The sequence below is a fragment of the Vigna unguiculata genome, chromosome 8 (assembly GCF_037176805.1).
Source record: "Vigna unguiculata cultivar grain cowpea cultivar isolate G323 ecotype 2 chromosome 8, ASM3717680v1, whole genome shotgun sequence".
Lineage (NCBI taxonomy): Eukaryota > Viridiplantae > Streptophyta > Magnoliopsida > Fabales > Fabaceae > Vigna > Vigna unguiculata.
Genome location: NC_140799.1, coordinates 30,515,139 through 30,531,421, shown reverse-complemented (window position 1 = coordinate 30,531,421; position 16,283 = coordinate 30,515,139). Strand labels below are relative to the sequence as shown.

The 16,283-nt window shown below is 33.1% G+C and overlaps 2 protein-coding genes across 2 annotated transcripts; one reads left to right on the top strand and one right to left on the bottom strand.

Moving 5' to 3' along the window:
• The first annotated feature begins 364 nt into the window (after positions 1-364).
• Positions 365-4,847, top strand: MSFC1 (Mitochondrial substrate carrier family protein). The gene is made up of 2 exons (XM_028085636.2): positions 365-1,059; positions 4,110-4,847. Exons 1-2 carry the CDS (start codon positions 649-651, stop codon positions 4,641-4,643), a joined length of 945 nt encoding a protein of 314 aa, XP_027941437.1. The 5' UTR covers positions 365-648; the 3' UTR covers positions 4,644-4,847.
• Positions 4,848-13,171: 8,324 nt separating this feature from the next.
• Positions 13,172-15,544, bottom strand: LOC114195464 (uncharacterized). The gene is made up of 6 exons (XM_028085945.2): positions 15,197-15,544; positions 14,908-15,006; positions 14,606-14,647; positions 14,335-14,464; positions 13,822-13,923; positions 13,172-13,481 (listed from the first exon to the last, which is right to left on the bottom strand). Exons 1-6 carry the CDS (start codon positions 15,410-15,412, stop codon positions 13,417-13,419), a joined length of 654 nt encoding a protein of 217 aa, XP_027941746.2. The 5' UTR covers positions 15,413-15,544; the 3' UTR covers positions 13,172-13,416.
• Positions 15,545-16,283: the final 739 nt, after the last annotated feature.

Sequence of the window (16,283 nt, the reverse complement as noted above, 5' to 3'; positions counted from 1 at the left end):
TGATATATTATATATTATACTTTACATAAAAAAGAAAAGTTGTTGGACCTAAACAGAGGCCCAAAGTCCAACAGAGACCCAAAACACCAATTGATTGATTTTTGTAATTGTTTTCATTTTCAATACTCTGAATATTTATTGAAAAATATATTTTATATTGTATTATATTCAAAATAAAAATTTATATTTTAGATGTTTAGAAGCATCTCCAAATTAAATAATCTAAAATTAAAAATAAAAAGGCTAAACTAAGAGACATTTGAAATTTAAAATGTTTTGAGATGAAGGTTAAAATTAAGGAGGTGGAGGAATAAATTGGCACATTAAAAGAGAGTAAAAAAGAAGCTAAATCCCTAATAAGACTCTACATTGTAAGTTGTGCCGGCCTTAAGATTGGTCAAGGGAAATGAAATAGGAGCAGCGAGATGGCAAGGTGTGTAGGAGAATCAATAACACATAAGGGAGTCATGGGAGAACGCAACTTCAACACGGAAAACACACAGAAACTTTTACGAAACAACCATTGAACCAAGAAATTGTTCTGGGTGCATAAATCGTGACCTAGAAACAAACAAATCCAGTGTGGTTTTGGATTCTGGTGATGCAAAATAGAGCTCGCTGAAGGTTGTAGTTAAATCTCCGTCAATCATGAAAAAAGATGACGCCCAAAATAATAGCAACTTGCATCAGAAGAAATCAATCCCACCCTACATGAAGGCTATATCTGGTTCACTTGGAGGGATTGTGGAGGCTTCTTGCCTGCAACCCATTGATGTGATTAAGACCAGATTGCAGCTTGATAGGTCTGGGAATTACAAGGGAATATTGCACTGTGGTACCACAATTTCACAAACAGAAGGTGTGCGGGCTCTGTGGAAAGGATTGACACCTTTTGCTACACATTTGACCTTGAAGTATGCACTTCGAATGGGTTCAAATGCCGTTCTTCAATCCGCGTTTAAGGACCCCGAGACTGGTAAGCTCAGTGGTTATGGGCGGTTCCTTTCTGGTTTTGGTGCTGGAGTGCTTGAGGCTATTATTATTGTCACACCATTTGAGGTCAGAGCCTTTTATTTTGTTTAATATGCAATCAGTAATTACTCGAGTTCCTGTAAACTGTTAGTATATTACATTTGAGCTAAACTTAATAGTCAAGGGTAAAAAATGAGGAAAAATGCATGCCATGACCCTGTTTTCTTCCGAAGTAATTTGGTGTCATTCTTTGCATTCAATAAGGAATAATGCTTTGTTGTTGAATTTAAAATTAACAATTTATGTCATCAACGTTGGCCATCAATCTAAACTTGTCTGCTTATTAGTTCACTGGAAATTCTTGGTTTGGATTTTTCCTTACTAGTTGTACTGATTATATAAATTTATAATATTTATTTCTTTTATCTCTTATATTTATAGTGGTAAGGTATGCTTAATTATTAATGGTTTGATTGAAATCTATGTTGCTGAATTTGTTGACTCAATGTTATTCCTGTTAGGTAAGCATTCTGATCATTCGAAGTTTTTAATTTTATGCTGATTTATTCTTTATTTTATTCAATTTGATATTCAATCATTTGTCATTGCTTATTATATAGAACTGAAAGCACGAGCACCTAATCATGATGGTGCATTTGGAAGAGTTTATTACAACTTATTTGGACTTATTTTATAACATGACATATTCCCTGTGTTGAGTGTTTGAGTTAGTTTATAAAAATAGCACATGATATGTTCATAACTTTTCAGTTTATTTCAATAAACTTTTTGAAGATATCTTATGAAACAACTAATAACTTGTATAAAAACAGTTTAATCCCATTTCCTCTTTGATTGTAGAAACAACTTATACATAGTTGCTACACTGGCAAGTGTTAAAAGCATACCGTAATACACCTAGGTGAGATCTCTGATAGGAATGATAATATTATCTGATTTGGAGGGTAGAGAAGACCTCCAAAGCAAGGAATAGAAGAAAGGAAATTGGATTGAATTCTCACTGCATAATAGGTTATATAAAAGATGAACACTTTTTAACAAATCCCGTGATACCAAAGATCCTCCCTTCTAACAGCATCATAATAAAGCTCGTCTAGAATCATCTGAGTCATTAATTATTATTTCATTTATGATAAACAAAACGAGCCTACTGCTTATGTTGGATCTCTTGGGCCTCTCATTCACCATTTGTTGGCCTCTCTCATGCTGCTGCTACCGGACTCTCCTGTGGTTTCTCATCGTGCCTGCTGCTCCTATCAATCTCTCATTTATCTGTAGTTAGTTAGCTGTCCCTATCTGACAGTTGTGCTTTCTGTTAGGTTAGTTAGAGTTTAGTCATTGTACTTGGGTCTTTAAAAAGAGCATCTCTCGATAAAGACATAAGGCTTGATGATTTCTCCACCTTTAACGGGGGAGCAGATTGCCTAATGTTGTGGAACCAACTTTACTCTGCCATTTGTTTTTATCATGTGATTATTACAATGTTCTTGATTTTAATACGTGTGGCACTAACTTTATTTTATTTTATTTCATTTTTTTGCTCTTTTCTTGCTTGATTTTCAAGCTTCTGTTTTTTCCTTCACCCATTTGAGTTTGATTCAATCCTTCCCCATCTACCGCTCCAATTCTTCTGCTTCCAATCAAGCATTAAAAGGCTCGGTGATCTTGCTTACTGCAGTTCAACAAGATTCTCTGTTGTGGTATTGTATGCATCCTGAAAGTCAAAACGACCTTTGTTTTGTAGCAAGCATTTGCTGATCTTGTCTTGTTCAAGTGTCAAGGTGTTTGGGGAAGAATGGTCACAGTTAATCGGCACAGACTAGCCAAATAATCTGTACTAAAATATTTAACATCCCAAGTTGTTCCACATGTGTTGTTGTTGTCTGTGTCTGGATCTTCTCGATTGAGAGGAAAATGTGTTTCATACTGTTGCCAAAAGCGTAAGAAAAGTCCGTACTCTATTGTGCCATTTCATCATGTTAACTGAGTTATAATCTTGTTCTTCTTCCTCACTTAATTTACTCTGGATCTCACCAAAATAGGTTATGGGGAAAAAACCAAGTCTCACTCAACTAGAGATAGCATCAAAGTACAGTTTATAAGAGGAGAACGCTGACCTTACAAGAAGTTTCCATATTTTAGGATTGAGTTAAACCTAAACCAAGTTTACCTGCTCTTTTATCGATGTACAAAGTCCAATAGTACGGGTTGTATCGGGAAACCCAAGTCCCACACTGATTCAAGACAGTGCCAAAATACAGATGGGGTAACAGTCCTTACCTTTTTTAGGATTGAAACTCGATCATATCTCTGCCACACTCTAGGAGAGATAGAATCGTATAAAAATTTAGACAGCTAACATTTCTTTATTACAGCAAGATCATGAAAACATTAATGAGTATGAACATATAAGATTTTCTGGTTTGTGGATTCCTATCATTTACCTATGTAGTTAACAGACTTTTGAGTTATGAAGCATTTTATTGGTCAATCAAATGAAAAAATGGTCACTTTTGTTTCTGTATACCAGATCAGAAAGAAAAATTTCCCTTGAATGGGGTCAGAACTAGAAGGAAACTAAGTTAATTATGTTAGATTTTTCTAGTGCATGGTAAGTTTTCAATTAATGAAATTTAAACTGGTAGGAAAAGATCACAGTTCAGTAAGCAATCCTCACCTTACAAGAGTTGATTCAATTGGTAAGATCAATAGCACTGAGGACAAGGTCTTGGATTTGATTACAGTTAGTGAACTCTCGTTGGCAGATCATTCATTCGTAAGCATCATTTTAATAACATAACCTGACCTTGCATTAAGGCAACCCCTCTCAAAACCTTTATGCATAAAAATTAAATAAAATAAAATATTCTAATTACTTAAACTAGTCTTGTCAGATTATATTTTTACTGCCAAATTTATCTTTATGTTTATCTAGTTCAGAGGCTGCTTACTTTCTAGTTTCCTAAATTGATTGCAACAGTGGATGATTCTTTTTTGTTAAGTATTAGCCTAATAGTATGACTTTTCAGCATATAACGTACCTATAATAGCAAACATCTGCAAATAGTTTGGTTTTGTCATGGAGAGGTTCATGTTTGTATCATGTCTCATTGCAGGTTGTGAAGATAAGATTGCAGCAGCAGAAAGGTCTAAGCCCAGAGCTTTTGAAATACAAAGGCCCTGTTCACTGTGCTGGAATGATTATCAGAGAAGAAGGATTTCGGGGTCTTTGGGCAGGTGTTGCTCCTACTGTGATGCGTAATGGGACAAATCAATCTGCCATGTTTACTGCCAAAAATGCTTTTGATGTGCTTTTGTGGAAGAAGCATGAAGGGGATGGGAAAGTCCTCCAACCATGGCAATCTATGATTTCTGGATTCCTTGCAGGCACAGCAGGTCCTATCTGTACTGGTCCATTTGATGTGGTGAAAACAAGGTTGATGGCTCAGAGCAGAGAAGGGGGTGAACTGAAATACAAGGGTATGGTGCATGCCATTAGAACAATATATGCCGAAGAAGGACTTCTTGCCTTATGGAAAGGTCTGCTGCCTCGACTCATGAGGATCCCACCTGGACAGGCCATTATGTGGGCTGTGGCTGATCAAATAATTGGTTTGTATGAGAGGAGATATCTTCATGCATCAATCTAACTTTTTCCATTGCATTATTTTTTCTTGCTCCAGACATTAGCTCCATTGCAACGCTACAAAAATCTTCTTTTAAACCTCCATTTGATTTTATTCCTTTGAATTTGTTGAGTGGGCCATCATCGGTGTCCACACTTGCATTTAATATTTCACAGTACATTATTGCATCTGTCTTGATCAGTAAAGAACTATTCTGAGTCTTTTCAATATCGGAGAACAACATGTCAGCAAACTCATGGATGGTGTTTTTATTATGTTAGGCGTTCTAAGAAAATTCCAAGTGTTATTTTCTGGGAAGCAAATATACGAAATATGAATAGGAACAAAATGGATTTGCACCATTTTAGTGCAATTTTTTAGGAAAAATACTACAATGGGCAGATTTGAAAATAAAAATTACTAAAGTGGGTAAGTCGTGCCAAGAGACACGATATCATTGTGAAGAAATTGTACCACAGTGGCGCAACTTTAATTAAAAACATTTTTAAAGTTGAAGTTGTGTGAACATTACACAACTTTAGTTTATTACACAACTTTAGTTTAGGACATTTTGAGTTGAAATTATATCATTTTCATACAACTTCTCTTAAAACTAAATTAAAGTCATGTCATTCTAGCACAATTTTAATTTAAAATGCAGTGAACTAAAGTTGTTACTTTAGTATGATTTTAGCTTAAAAATGTTGTGCAGTAAAATTGTGTCACCTTGACACAATTTTTTCAAAATGAAATTGTGTCATGATGACAACTTATCCATATCCATATTTTTTTTTTCAAATTTACCGTTTTTGGTATTTTTTCTAAAAACTTAGACTAGAATGGTGCTTTTTCCAACAAAATGCATGTGTTTGATAAAATCGGATGCTAGATGGATGTGGGTAGCTAAAGTTATTAAGTTAGCATATCATGGGTTTGATAAAATTATATGTTAAAGTAGTTAAAAAAAGTTAAATGGTAAAAGTAGTCACGTTAGTTTTAAAATGTTGTAATTTTTATTTATAAATTAACTGTTTTAATTTTCTTGTTTGTCTTCTCTCTTCTACCTTTCCTAATTTTTTGCTCTCCACAACTCTTCACTAGCATAATAGGTACATATTTGATCTTTTGGACACACATTTAGTCTTTTGTCTCCAACTCTTTTTTCATACACTCCTATAATTTTCAATATCTCCATTTTAGTCTCGCAAAATCTTTAATAAAATTATGTTGCAATTTTCTTCTTTCTCCTTATGCACCGAACGCCACTCACATAGAGAAGGGCAAACCAGAGACTGTCATCTTCTTCTCCTCCTCATGCATGTGAAGTACTAGATTATGGTGACGCTTAACCATCAACAATGTCAATGATAGAGTCTATGTTGCAGCCACCACCGCAATCAGCTTATTGGCCATCCCTTTTTGCCTCTAAACCCTCGTCAGAAAGAGTGTCTTCGATTTTGCCCTTGAGCCACCGAGATCCACCGTGCATGCATTCCAGATCCATCGTGCCATAGAGAGGAGATTGGATATGGGTATGTATCTTTGATCTTTTGAGCACACATTTAGTCTTTTGTCTTCAACTCTTTCTTCTTGCACCTATTTTTTCTTCCCACATTCATATAATTTTCAATATCCCCATTTTAGTCCCGTAAAATCTTTAATTACATTATGTTGCACCTCTCTTCTTTCTCCTTCCACACCGAATGCCACTTACACAAAGAAGGGAAAAACCAAAGGCTCTCGTATTTAGAAATGGCAAATAAACCCGTCCTCGTGGGTGTTGTCCGAACCCGTCCCCGTTTTGACGGGGAATCCCCGCATTGACTGGGTATGGGTATGAGTATGGGAAATCCCCGACTTTTTCAATTGGGTATGGGGATGTGTATGAGGATGTACATATCCCCACCATAATACCCTCCCCGTCCCCATTTAAATTATTACAATATTCATAATTAATTAAGTAACCATATATATATATATATATATATATATATATATATATATATATATATATATATATACTTTCTATTTTTTATTTCTTCTAATTATTTTGTTTGTCATGAAACTCATTCGCATCTCCAATATATTTTTCATCTTATCATAACCTTTATGTAATTATGTTAAAATGATGTATGTTAATTAAAAAAATTTTATGTCTCACATTTGAATATTTCTATTATTTTTTAATATTTTTATTTATTATATATTTTCCTTTTTACATGAGAATGTTTATACTCTCGATTTAAGGTAATATAAATTTTTTTTTTACTTATTATTATTAATTTTTGTTTAATTTGAAGAATTTTTTTGTTTCGTTAAATAATTTCCGTTATTTTTCAACCATTGAGTATATATGTTGATATTTGAAAAGTTTTCTTAGATCTCTAAGGTTTTTCATTTTATCATACCGTTAATTATATATTTGATTTCCTTTGAGCTATTTCTTTCAATAGTCTCCAAATTATTTATAAGACACACATTTGTTAATTTTTTAATATTTTTATTTATTGTTTATTTTCATCATATAGAATAATATTTCGATATATTCTATCTAATTATTTTTTATTTTCTAAACTCATTATTAATCATACTATAATTTTTTCACTTTAATTGTATAAATAACTTTTTTTCTTACAATATAAAAATTTAATGTAATTTCTATGAACATTTTTTTGTCACTATCTAACATATATTGGAGTTCAAAAGATACAAAATCTATGTCAAAATTTTATTATTATGTTTATTATTTCTTCTTTGTGTCATTTTGATAAAGTGATGTATTATAACTTTTATTAGTGTATAAAAAAGAGATTTATTAGAATTTAAAAAAATTGAAGTAAACAAACATTTAAAATATATTTTAATTTGAATATTTGTTTTCCTTTTATATATTTTTTAAAATATTTTTTAATTTTATCAACTAATAAGTTTCATTAATGTTTGTAGTTTGCAAATTTAATAAATGTTTTGGTTCTCATGAAATTTTATTTGATATTCTAATCTAAAATGTAAATAATTATAATTTATTTCAAAGTATTTGATATGGAAGAAACAATCATCTTCCTAATATTAAATATTTGATAATATTATGTTTTCTTTGTTGTAATTTTTTTCTTTTATAAAAATTAATATTTAAGTAATTAGAACACGGGTACGGGTATGGGTATGAGATTATACCCGTTACCCGGTAGGAATGGGGATGGGACAAAAGTTTGATACCCGTTGGGTTTGGGTATGGGGATGGGGATGAATTTTTTTTGCAGGAATGGGTATGGGATAGCGAAACTCGTCCCCGCCCCACCCCGTTGTCATCCCTACTCATATTGTTCTCATCCTCATACACGTGAAGCACCATATTATGATGACGCCTAACTATTAATGGTGTCGACGATGGAGACTCCATCGTAGCCACCCCACGCCTGCCTCAACCCCTTCTTAGCCATCAATGACATTGACTATAGGAAACATTTTCATCTTTTTCTAAAAAAGATTCTTTTAGAATTATCATGACATTAGTAGCTCATTATGAACTTGAGTTGCACCAAATGGATGTTAAAACTATCTTTTTGAATAGGAATTTAGAAGAGGATGTTTATTTGGACCAACCAGTGAGGTTCACTAAAGAAGGAAAGGAACACATGGTGTGTAAACTTAAGAGATCAATATATGGACATAAGAAAGTTTGTCGACAATGGTATCTTAAGTTGAATGATACTTTTGTGTGCTTTTGATTTATGGACATAAGAAAGTTTGTCGACACTATTGATCGATGTATATATCTGAATGTCAATGGGAGTAAGTTTATATTTATCATTATGTACGTTGATGATATCTTGCTTGTGACTGATGATCTTGGTCTATTAAGTGAGACTAAGAGATATCTCTCTAATAACTTTGAAATGAAAGATATGGGTAGGGCATACTATGTGATAGGAATAAAAATATTTCGTGATAGATCACAAGGGCTATTAGGTTTGTCTTAGAAAGCATATATTAATAAAGTTTTAGAGAGATTCAGAATGGATAAATGTTCAGCATCTCCTGTTCCAATATAGAAAGGAGATAAGTTTAGTCTCATGCAATGTCCAAATAATGATTTGGAATGGAAACAAATGGAAGATATCCCTTATGCATCTGTTGTTGGGAGTTTAGTGTATGCTCAAACATGTACGAGGCCAGATATTAGCTTTGCAGTTGGTATGCTTGGTAGATACCAAAGTAATCCAAGGCTTGAGCATTGGAAAACTACAAAGAAAGTTTTAAGATATCTACAAGGAACAAAGAGTCACATGCTTACTTAAAGAAAATCTGATCACCTTGAGGTGATAGGTTATACAGATTCAGACTTTGTCGCTTGTACCGATACAAGAAAGTCTACATTTGGTTGTGTGTATTTTTTAGCTAGAGGATGGAAAAGTGCGAAGTAGTCTGTTATTGTTGCATCCACCATGGAAGCTGAATTTGTGGCATGCTTTGAGGCCATAGTGCAGGCTAATTGGTTATGGAACTTTATTTCAAGACTTGGAGTAGTCAACAATATTTCCAAGTCGCTGAAAACTTATTGTTATAGTTCCGCAACAATCTTTTTTTCTAAGAACGAGAAGTGTTCCAATTGTGTTAAGCATATAGAGTTGAAATACTTTGTCATTAAAGAAGAAGTTTAGAAACGTAGAGTGTCGATAGAACATATTAGCACAAATCTTATGATTGTTGACCTTTTGACAAAAGGGTTACAACCCAAATTACATGTTGGCCATGTAAAGAATATGGACATTATGTTTACTAGTGAATGTTAAATGTTAATGTTATTAATGTTTATGTGACACTCTAATTTCTTATAAGTTTATGAAATTTCTACTTTCTTCTTATGTTTATGCATGCAAATTATTGTTATTGAAAAATGACGTTATGTTTGAACTTGTTATAGACTTCTTGTTGTGAAGTCATATTAAAGAGAAATGGATAATGTAGTAGTACATGGAAGGGACCATGTCAACTAAATGATGAGTGACCGTCATGACTCTTACTATTTTTGTAACTTTAATTATGAATAATGATGGAATCAATTTATGTAAGGTTCTTTAATGGACAATATGTTTATGTATTAAATCACATAATGTTATGACATCATATGAGTCAAGTGAGAGAATGTTAGAATTAATTGACAAATTAATTTTATTATGTGACTCATTTGAAATATTATGATGGTCCAATTTTTATTTAATAAAATAGAAGGACGCATTGATTATTATGGGAAGTGATAATAAAATAAAATAAAGATAAATTAAAAATCAACTTGATGGACATTGGTTTATAAAAAGAGGTTTAAGCTTCTATCTTTGGCCATAAGATTATTTCACAGTAAGCCATCAAGAACGTGTGAGAGGAGAAAGAAAAGTAAAGAGATAGATTGATAAACGATTGTTAGAGAACAAACAAATTAAACAACGCATTCTCATAGGATCTCTTATGGATTAAGGTTAGTGCTCTATTATGCTTTATTGTGTGAAAATCTTATATCTTAAAGATCCTAAAATAGTTTTCTATAATGAATATGATCATATGAAAACTATAAATTTATTTTACATGTCTATCCGGACAAGGGAAGCTAGTTTAATTATATAAGTCTATTGTTGGTAATTTTTTATGTGTATGTTGGTATGTTTAATTGAATTGATGTTATTGTTTGTTCTTATTGAATTAAGATTGGGTATTTGTTTAACTTATTTGCTAAAGCAAGATTGTCTAATTTGTTCTGTATAAGGTATATTTTGAATTAAACTATGGTATGTTGAACTAAGGAAGTGAAAAAATATCCTAGATAAGCAAATTGGGTAACCTGTTATAGTTAGTTAGGATTTGAGCACTGATATGGTGTTGGGTGGTACCATAAAACTGTTAGGCACTAAGTGGAAAACTTGAAGTTAGAGAGCTCTAGTGGTCTATGGTGTAAAGTGCTAGTTAGGGACCGCTAGGGACCATTTATAAGACCCGTGAAATTTAAATAAGTAAATAAATAATTATTTAATAAATACGGGTAGTGGAGCCTTTATGGCATTTAATGAGGATCGTTATGATATAGAATAGTACTAGCTCAAATGGTTGAGGGTACTTACTTATCTCAGAGGACTTGCGTTTGAGTCCTAACTATGCCATTTAGATAGCATGTTTCACTGGTTAAAGTATGAGGAAATGGTTTGGCAAGGTTTTAAAGATGGGTTGAGTTCAACTAGTGTATTCATGAATGTTTATGTGTGATAAATTACAATCTAGACATGTGTTTATGAATGATAATTGTAATTGTTCCAAGCTATGGGGTGATGTATGTTTGGGTATGTTGGAGGTTCATTAGAACATGTGCAAAAGTGTCAAAAACCAGTAGCATTGTGCTACTGGTATGGCGCCTGACGACGCGTGGCGAGCTGCTAGGCGATAGTGGTAGAGAATAGAGGCAGTGGCCATCGGAACCGCTTGACGCCTGGCGACAGGGGAGGCTCCACTAGGCGGTGAGTGCTGGCAGAGAGAAGTAAGGCGCCTGGCGCTTGGCGGGTTGCAGTCTCTGCCAGGCGGTCTGGAGCTGCATTTCGCCTGGCGGCTAAGGAGTAGCGCCAAGCGATAATACATTGGCAACGATCTTGGTTGTGCCTGGGAAGGGCGTGATCTACAAGGCTTTGGGCGATATCTCAAAGGTCAGTTGTTGGAGTGTTTATGGAGTTGTGACTTAGAACGTATTCCTGGAGTTGTGGCTCGACATGGAGGGTAAACATGAGCATTCTTTGAGTTGTGGCTCGGTATAGCGATTGTTCCCGCATGTGTTCTACGAGTGGTGGCTTGTAGGTTGGCAGCAACGATATCTTGAGATTATCAACCAAAGACGTAAAACATGAATTACATGTTGGCGGCGATGTGGGATGAAACCAAAGGATGGAGTTCCTTGATGTGTGTGTTTTGTTATATAAATTATGTATATTTATATTCATTTTAAGCTCACCATATATGTGTGTGTTTGACGATGATCGTGTACGCAGTACACAGGAGCAGATGATGTTGCAGGTGGTTTTGGTGGAGCATAAAGCCGGAGCGTGGGCTAGTTGGGAAACTGTGTGGCAATGTTTTATCATTTGATGAGTTTTAAGGATTTTATTGTAATCATTAGAAATATAGAACTTGGCTTTATAATGAGACTGATTTTTGATAATGTATTGAATTTTGTAAGAATTGGATTTGAGTTGGTTTTATTAGTGTAATAAAGTTTTAAATTTCCCGCGTTTTTGGGAAATGATATTTCAATAAATGAAGTTTATTTATTATTTCTTTGTTATATTATTTAAATTCGTAATATCCGGACGGGATGTTACACCATTATCACAAAAAGCTCTAGGGGTTTAGGACGTTGGGCACTCCATGATAGCGTTGGGTGTTGGATGCATGATGTTGGGTCCCATCTAGAATTAAATTTTAGTGAGCTCCTAGGCTTAGGGCATTGGGTGTCAAGTGTATTTCATTGCGTGCCATGTGAGGGCATTGGGCATTGATCGATTTCCACTAGCTGCAAGCTTAAACTTAAGTTTTAGTGGTCCTTTGGGTTACCTTCGTTGGACGAAAATGGATTAATGCTAGGCGCAAATATCTGTATTTATTTGAATTAATATGTTTTAGATTTTAAATTTATGTATATATGATTAGTTGTTGAGAATGGAAATGTGATGCATGAATTGTGTGGATGATGAGAGTATAGTGAGTCTAGCGAGGAGTGCTATATTGAGTTTGAGTTTAGAGTATATTGAATTGTGATTTGATGAGATTATCTTAACTCTACTAGTATCCAACTCACATAGAGAAAGATATCTAGTCGTGAGAGTCGAAGGATGTTCCTTCAAACTAGTGCTTCGATATGAAATAAGATCAAATGATATAGATGTAAGGAATTTACCCTGGTATACTTCTCGAGACATTGGTCCTGACTTATTTCTTTGTGAGAGCGAGCTCCTTGGGGGATGTAAGATGATATGACAGGTGCAAAATCTTTGGGTCTACTCAATACACGTTTTTCCAAAGTATAATCAAATATCTTAAGTTGTAAGAGCTATGAGGTTTGAGCCTTGGGTTGTTTGGTAGATTGTTTTAGCCAAGTTGGATTGAGTTGTTGGGCTATTAATTTTGAGTTATGTATTATTAGGTCATGTTGGGTTGATATATATAATTTTAATTAAACAAGCATACCATGATTTTTTTTAGAAGAGAGTAGTTGTTACTTAAATATATAATGTTTGTATTATATAGATCTACATAGTTTATAAAAAATTAAATATATATTGAAAATTTAACTTGAATTCTCTCATGATTGGAAATAGATCTTATTTATATGTGGTTATGTTTTTTATCAAATATGGCTAATTAAAACATTACATACTTTTTATGGTTTTTTTTCTTAAATTAATTATACTTTATTTGATTCAGCATTTTTAATTATCATTACACTTTTAACTATCCGGACCACAACCTTTAACTATATCGATGGTAAACAAAGAAAAATAATAACATATATCAAGTTATAGGAAAAAAATAATAAATTTTATGATAATTTTTTTTTTATTTTAGCAACCAAGAATAATAAATACCAACTACATAAACCAAAATATCGAAGATATGGGAAGATCAGAGTGAAGGTATGACAATTGGCTTAGAGCCTGAAATATGACCCTTTATAAACCAGTAACAAAATTGAATAAGAGTGCGAGTACTAATGCTAGCTATTATTACTTTGAAGCAATGGCTCGTTGTCTAAACTCATGTCTTATATTGAGACTTCTTTCTTAATCCTTTCGATGAAATCCATCACGGTCGTCATGCTCTTATCATCTGAGAAAGAAAATAGAAAACTATTTATATCAATAACTCGTACACAACACTTTTTGTGAGCAAATGAATAAAATATGAAATATACTTTAGTTTCTCCAAAATCTGGCCAAAAATAACTTTAATCCTTGTATATTAAAATAATGATTTTAATCTTTGTATTTCTGAAATGTCATGAGCTTCATCCTTAATCTTATATTTTATCTTGATCTTACTACGAACCTAATCCACCACGTTTTAAAAAATATACAACTTAAACCACACTATTACCTAACTAAGAACCTATCTGAGCACAAGCATGAATAGAAATAGATAAAAGAGATAAATATATCGATGATCATACCTAATCTTGGTATTGTGTGTCCTTTTGGGTGGTGAATCACCACGGGTTCAACACAGGATTCTAATAGTTCCATTCCATATTTTTTCAAAAAATCTATTTCACCTGCAGTAAGCATCGAAAAGTTTTAGAAAATTCCTAACAAAAATGAATTATAAAACCTTTCCTTTTGCAATGATTCGGACTACAGTAAGTAATTTTCATCTGCATAACTTTTATAATAGCTCTGATAAATCCTCTTTCTGATATTTGTTTTCGAAAATTTAGTTTTACATTCAATGGAGGACATGGAATGATTGAAAGCACATAATTGACGCCAAAGTCAAAGGCTAGAAAGCAACCCAATATTTGCACACACAATCAACCATGTTTAAATTGTGAACCTTGAATGACATATAGTTTATTAATTTAATGAAATTGAATGGATGATAATTGTTGAGTCAAGAAAGAGGGCTAGCCAGAATATTCTTTTCCAAAAAACAATGCCAAAAATAAAAAAGGTGGCAACGTGGGTACCTAGAAAATGAAGAGAGGGACAGCTAATGGGAGGAGAATATGCTTTGTCCACCACCAAAGGTGACCTAAACTTTGCCCCTCCTATAATAACAATGAATTTCACCTTCGGAACCTTCGTCAGTGCCACACCCTGCAAACAAATAAATTTAATATCTTCTTCAAACTTTTATGAAATATTAAAGAAACATAAAGGTATCTTCTACTGCTTCTATACAATTCATTAAATATTTTTTGTTTTCATTGCATCAGTGAGGAACAGTTTTAAAGGTACCTTCTCCTGAAGACCCGGCAGCGCAGCTGATAATATCGCTCCCTGTTTGGTCAAAATCAAACACCGAGTCATATTCAAATCCTTCACCATCATAAATTCTCAAACCATATAAAGACGCACTAACTATGCATAATCATTCAATTTTTTTATTTTGAGAACAAAAAAGTCTCATGTATTGATGTATCCACAAATTCCAGAGAAATACAACACAAGCTACAACTAATTACTGGGTAGATTCAGATTCACTTCATGTTTTAACTTATTTCCCCAAATTAAAGGAATAAAAATGATCAGAAGATTACTTGTGAGAAACCTAGAAGTCCATCAATAGGTCCGTGCTTGATCATGCAGTCCTCAATGTACTTAAGGCACTCATCAAAGTTTGTGTACTCTGTAAATTCCTGTTTCGCCATAGAAGTTTAGATGGTTGCTAACAAATCTATGATATTAATTCTCTTTCAGAATTGAAATTGCATATCAAAACTCAAAACTCGCTAGTTTTCATTACAAATCTCAAAGCCCCTTGGAAAAAGAATACCAAATTAGTAGAGAAAATAAGTTGAAAGAAAAATTGAATGGAGGAAAGGGAACCTTGTTGAACTGGAACCACTCGTAGTAAGGAGGATCGAAAATGCCTTCGACATCGGATTTTCCTTCGCAAGGAAAAGGAGCATCCACAAAAACAAGATCAAGGTTGTCAAGAACGGATTGTGGCCACTTATGTAACTGCGTTTTCAGTATTTCTCCGCTTGTTCGAAACCCATGAAGGCACAAAAATCTTGGTTTTCTCACGCCATCGCTTCCCATTTTTTTTTTTTTTTCTGTTCACCAACCCTAACGGAATAACGGAATTCAAGGATTGAACGGAGTTAATTTGAAGGGTTGGTTGGGCGCAGGAGAATGAATATGTTCGAATGTATATGTTGTTTGTGGTGGCGGAGACACCTATTTATAGGAGTCAGAGACTCTGTTTTTATTTTTTACTTTTTTCCTTTTTTGCGTGTTTCTTCAATTGAATTCAACGTCGTGTGGACCTCCTCCACTGTTTGGCTATTACTAAGAATGTTCTTCCAGGTAGATACTAGTTAGCACCAAGGTGCAAAATAAGTTTTTCTTTTTCTTTTTTTAGTTTTGTGTATTTCAAATTAATTTTATTGACACTCATACATATTAAAAGCTTAAGATTAAAATTTCAAAGGATATGTAATAGAAAAGATATTTTGTATACATAAAATCAGGAATTATTAATCACTTTACTAAAATATAAAAGAAATGAGTGTTATTAAAAGATGTAAAAAAAATTAATGTCTAGTGTAAAATTAATGATGACACGAATGTAGTTTAATATAATCTAAAAAAATTAAATGTTCTTTCTCCTCATTTTTGTTCAGTTATTAAAAAACTTATGTAAAGGTACGATCGATGTTTAATGTTTGTATTATTAAAGGTGAAATCATTCCAGAGGTCCTCATTTATTTTTGTAGAAAAATCTCAAGTAAGTTCTTCATTTTTATTTCACTCAATTGAGTTTCTATTTTGAAAAATTCGTTGTAATTACGTCCTTTCCGTTAGTAATACAGTAACTGTATTAACTATGTGCCACGTGTCACGTGGTTTTTTTAATTTTTTTAATTCTAATTTTTTTTATAATTTTATTTTAAAAAACATTAAAATTGTC

Bases quoted from the DNA above. Each gene is read 5' to 3' on its own strand.
- MSFC1 (XM_028085636.2), top strand. From the start codon at position 649: ATGAAAAAAGATGACGCCCAAAATAATAGCAACTTGCATCAGAAGAAA. The intron at 1,060-4,109 runs GTCAGAGCCTTT...GTCTCATTGCAG, and splicing joins TTATTGTCACACCATTTGAG to GTTGTGAAGATAAGATTGCA.
- LOC114195464 (XM_028085945.2), bottom strand. From the start codon at position 15,412: ATGGGAAGCGATGGCGTGAGAAAACCAAGATTTTTGTGCCTTCATGGG. The intron at 15,007-15,196 runs GTTCCCTTTCCT...ATGGCGAAACAG, and splicing joins AGTGGTTCCAGTTCAACAAG to GAATTTACAGAGTACACAAA. The intron at 13,924-14,334 runs GTACCCACGTTG...TGCTTACTGCAG, and splicing joins TCCCTCTCTTCATTTTCTAG to GTGAAATAGATTTTTTGAAA.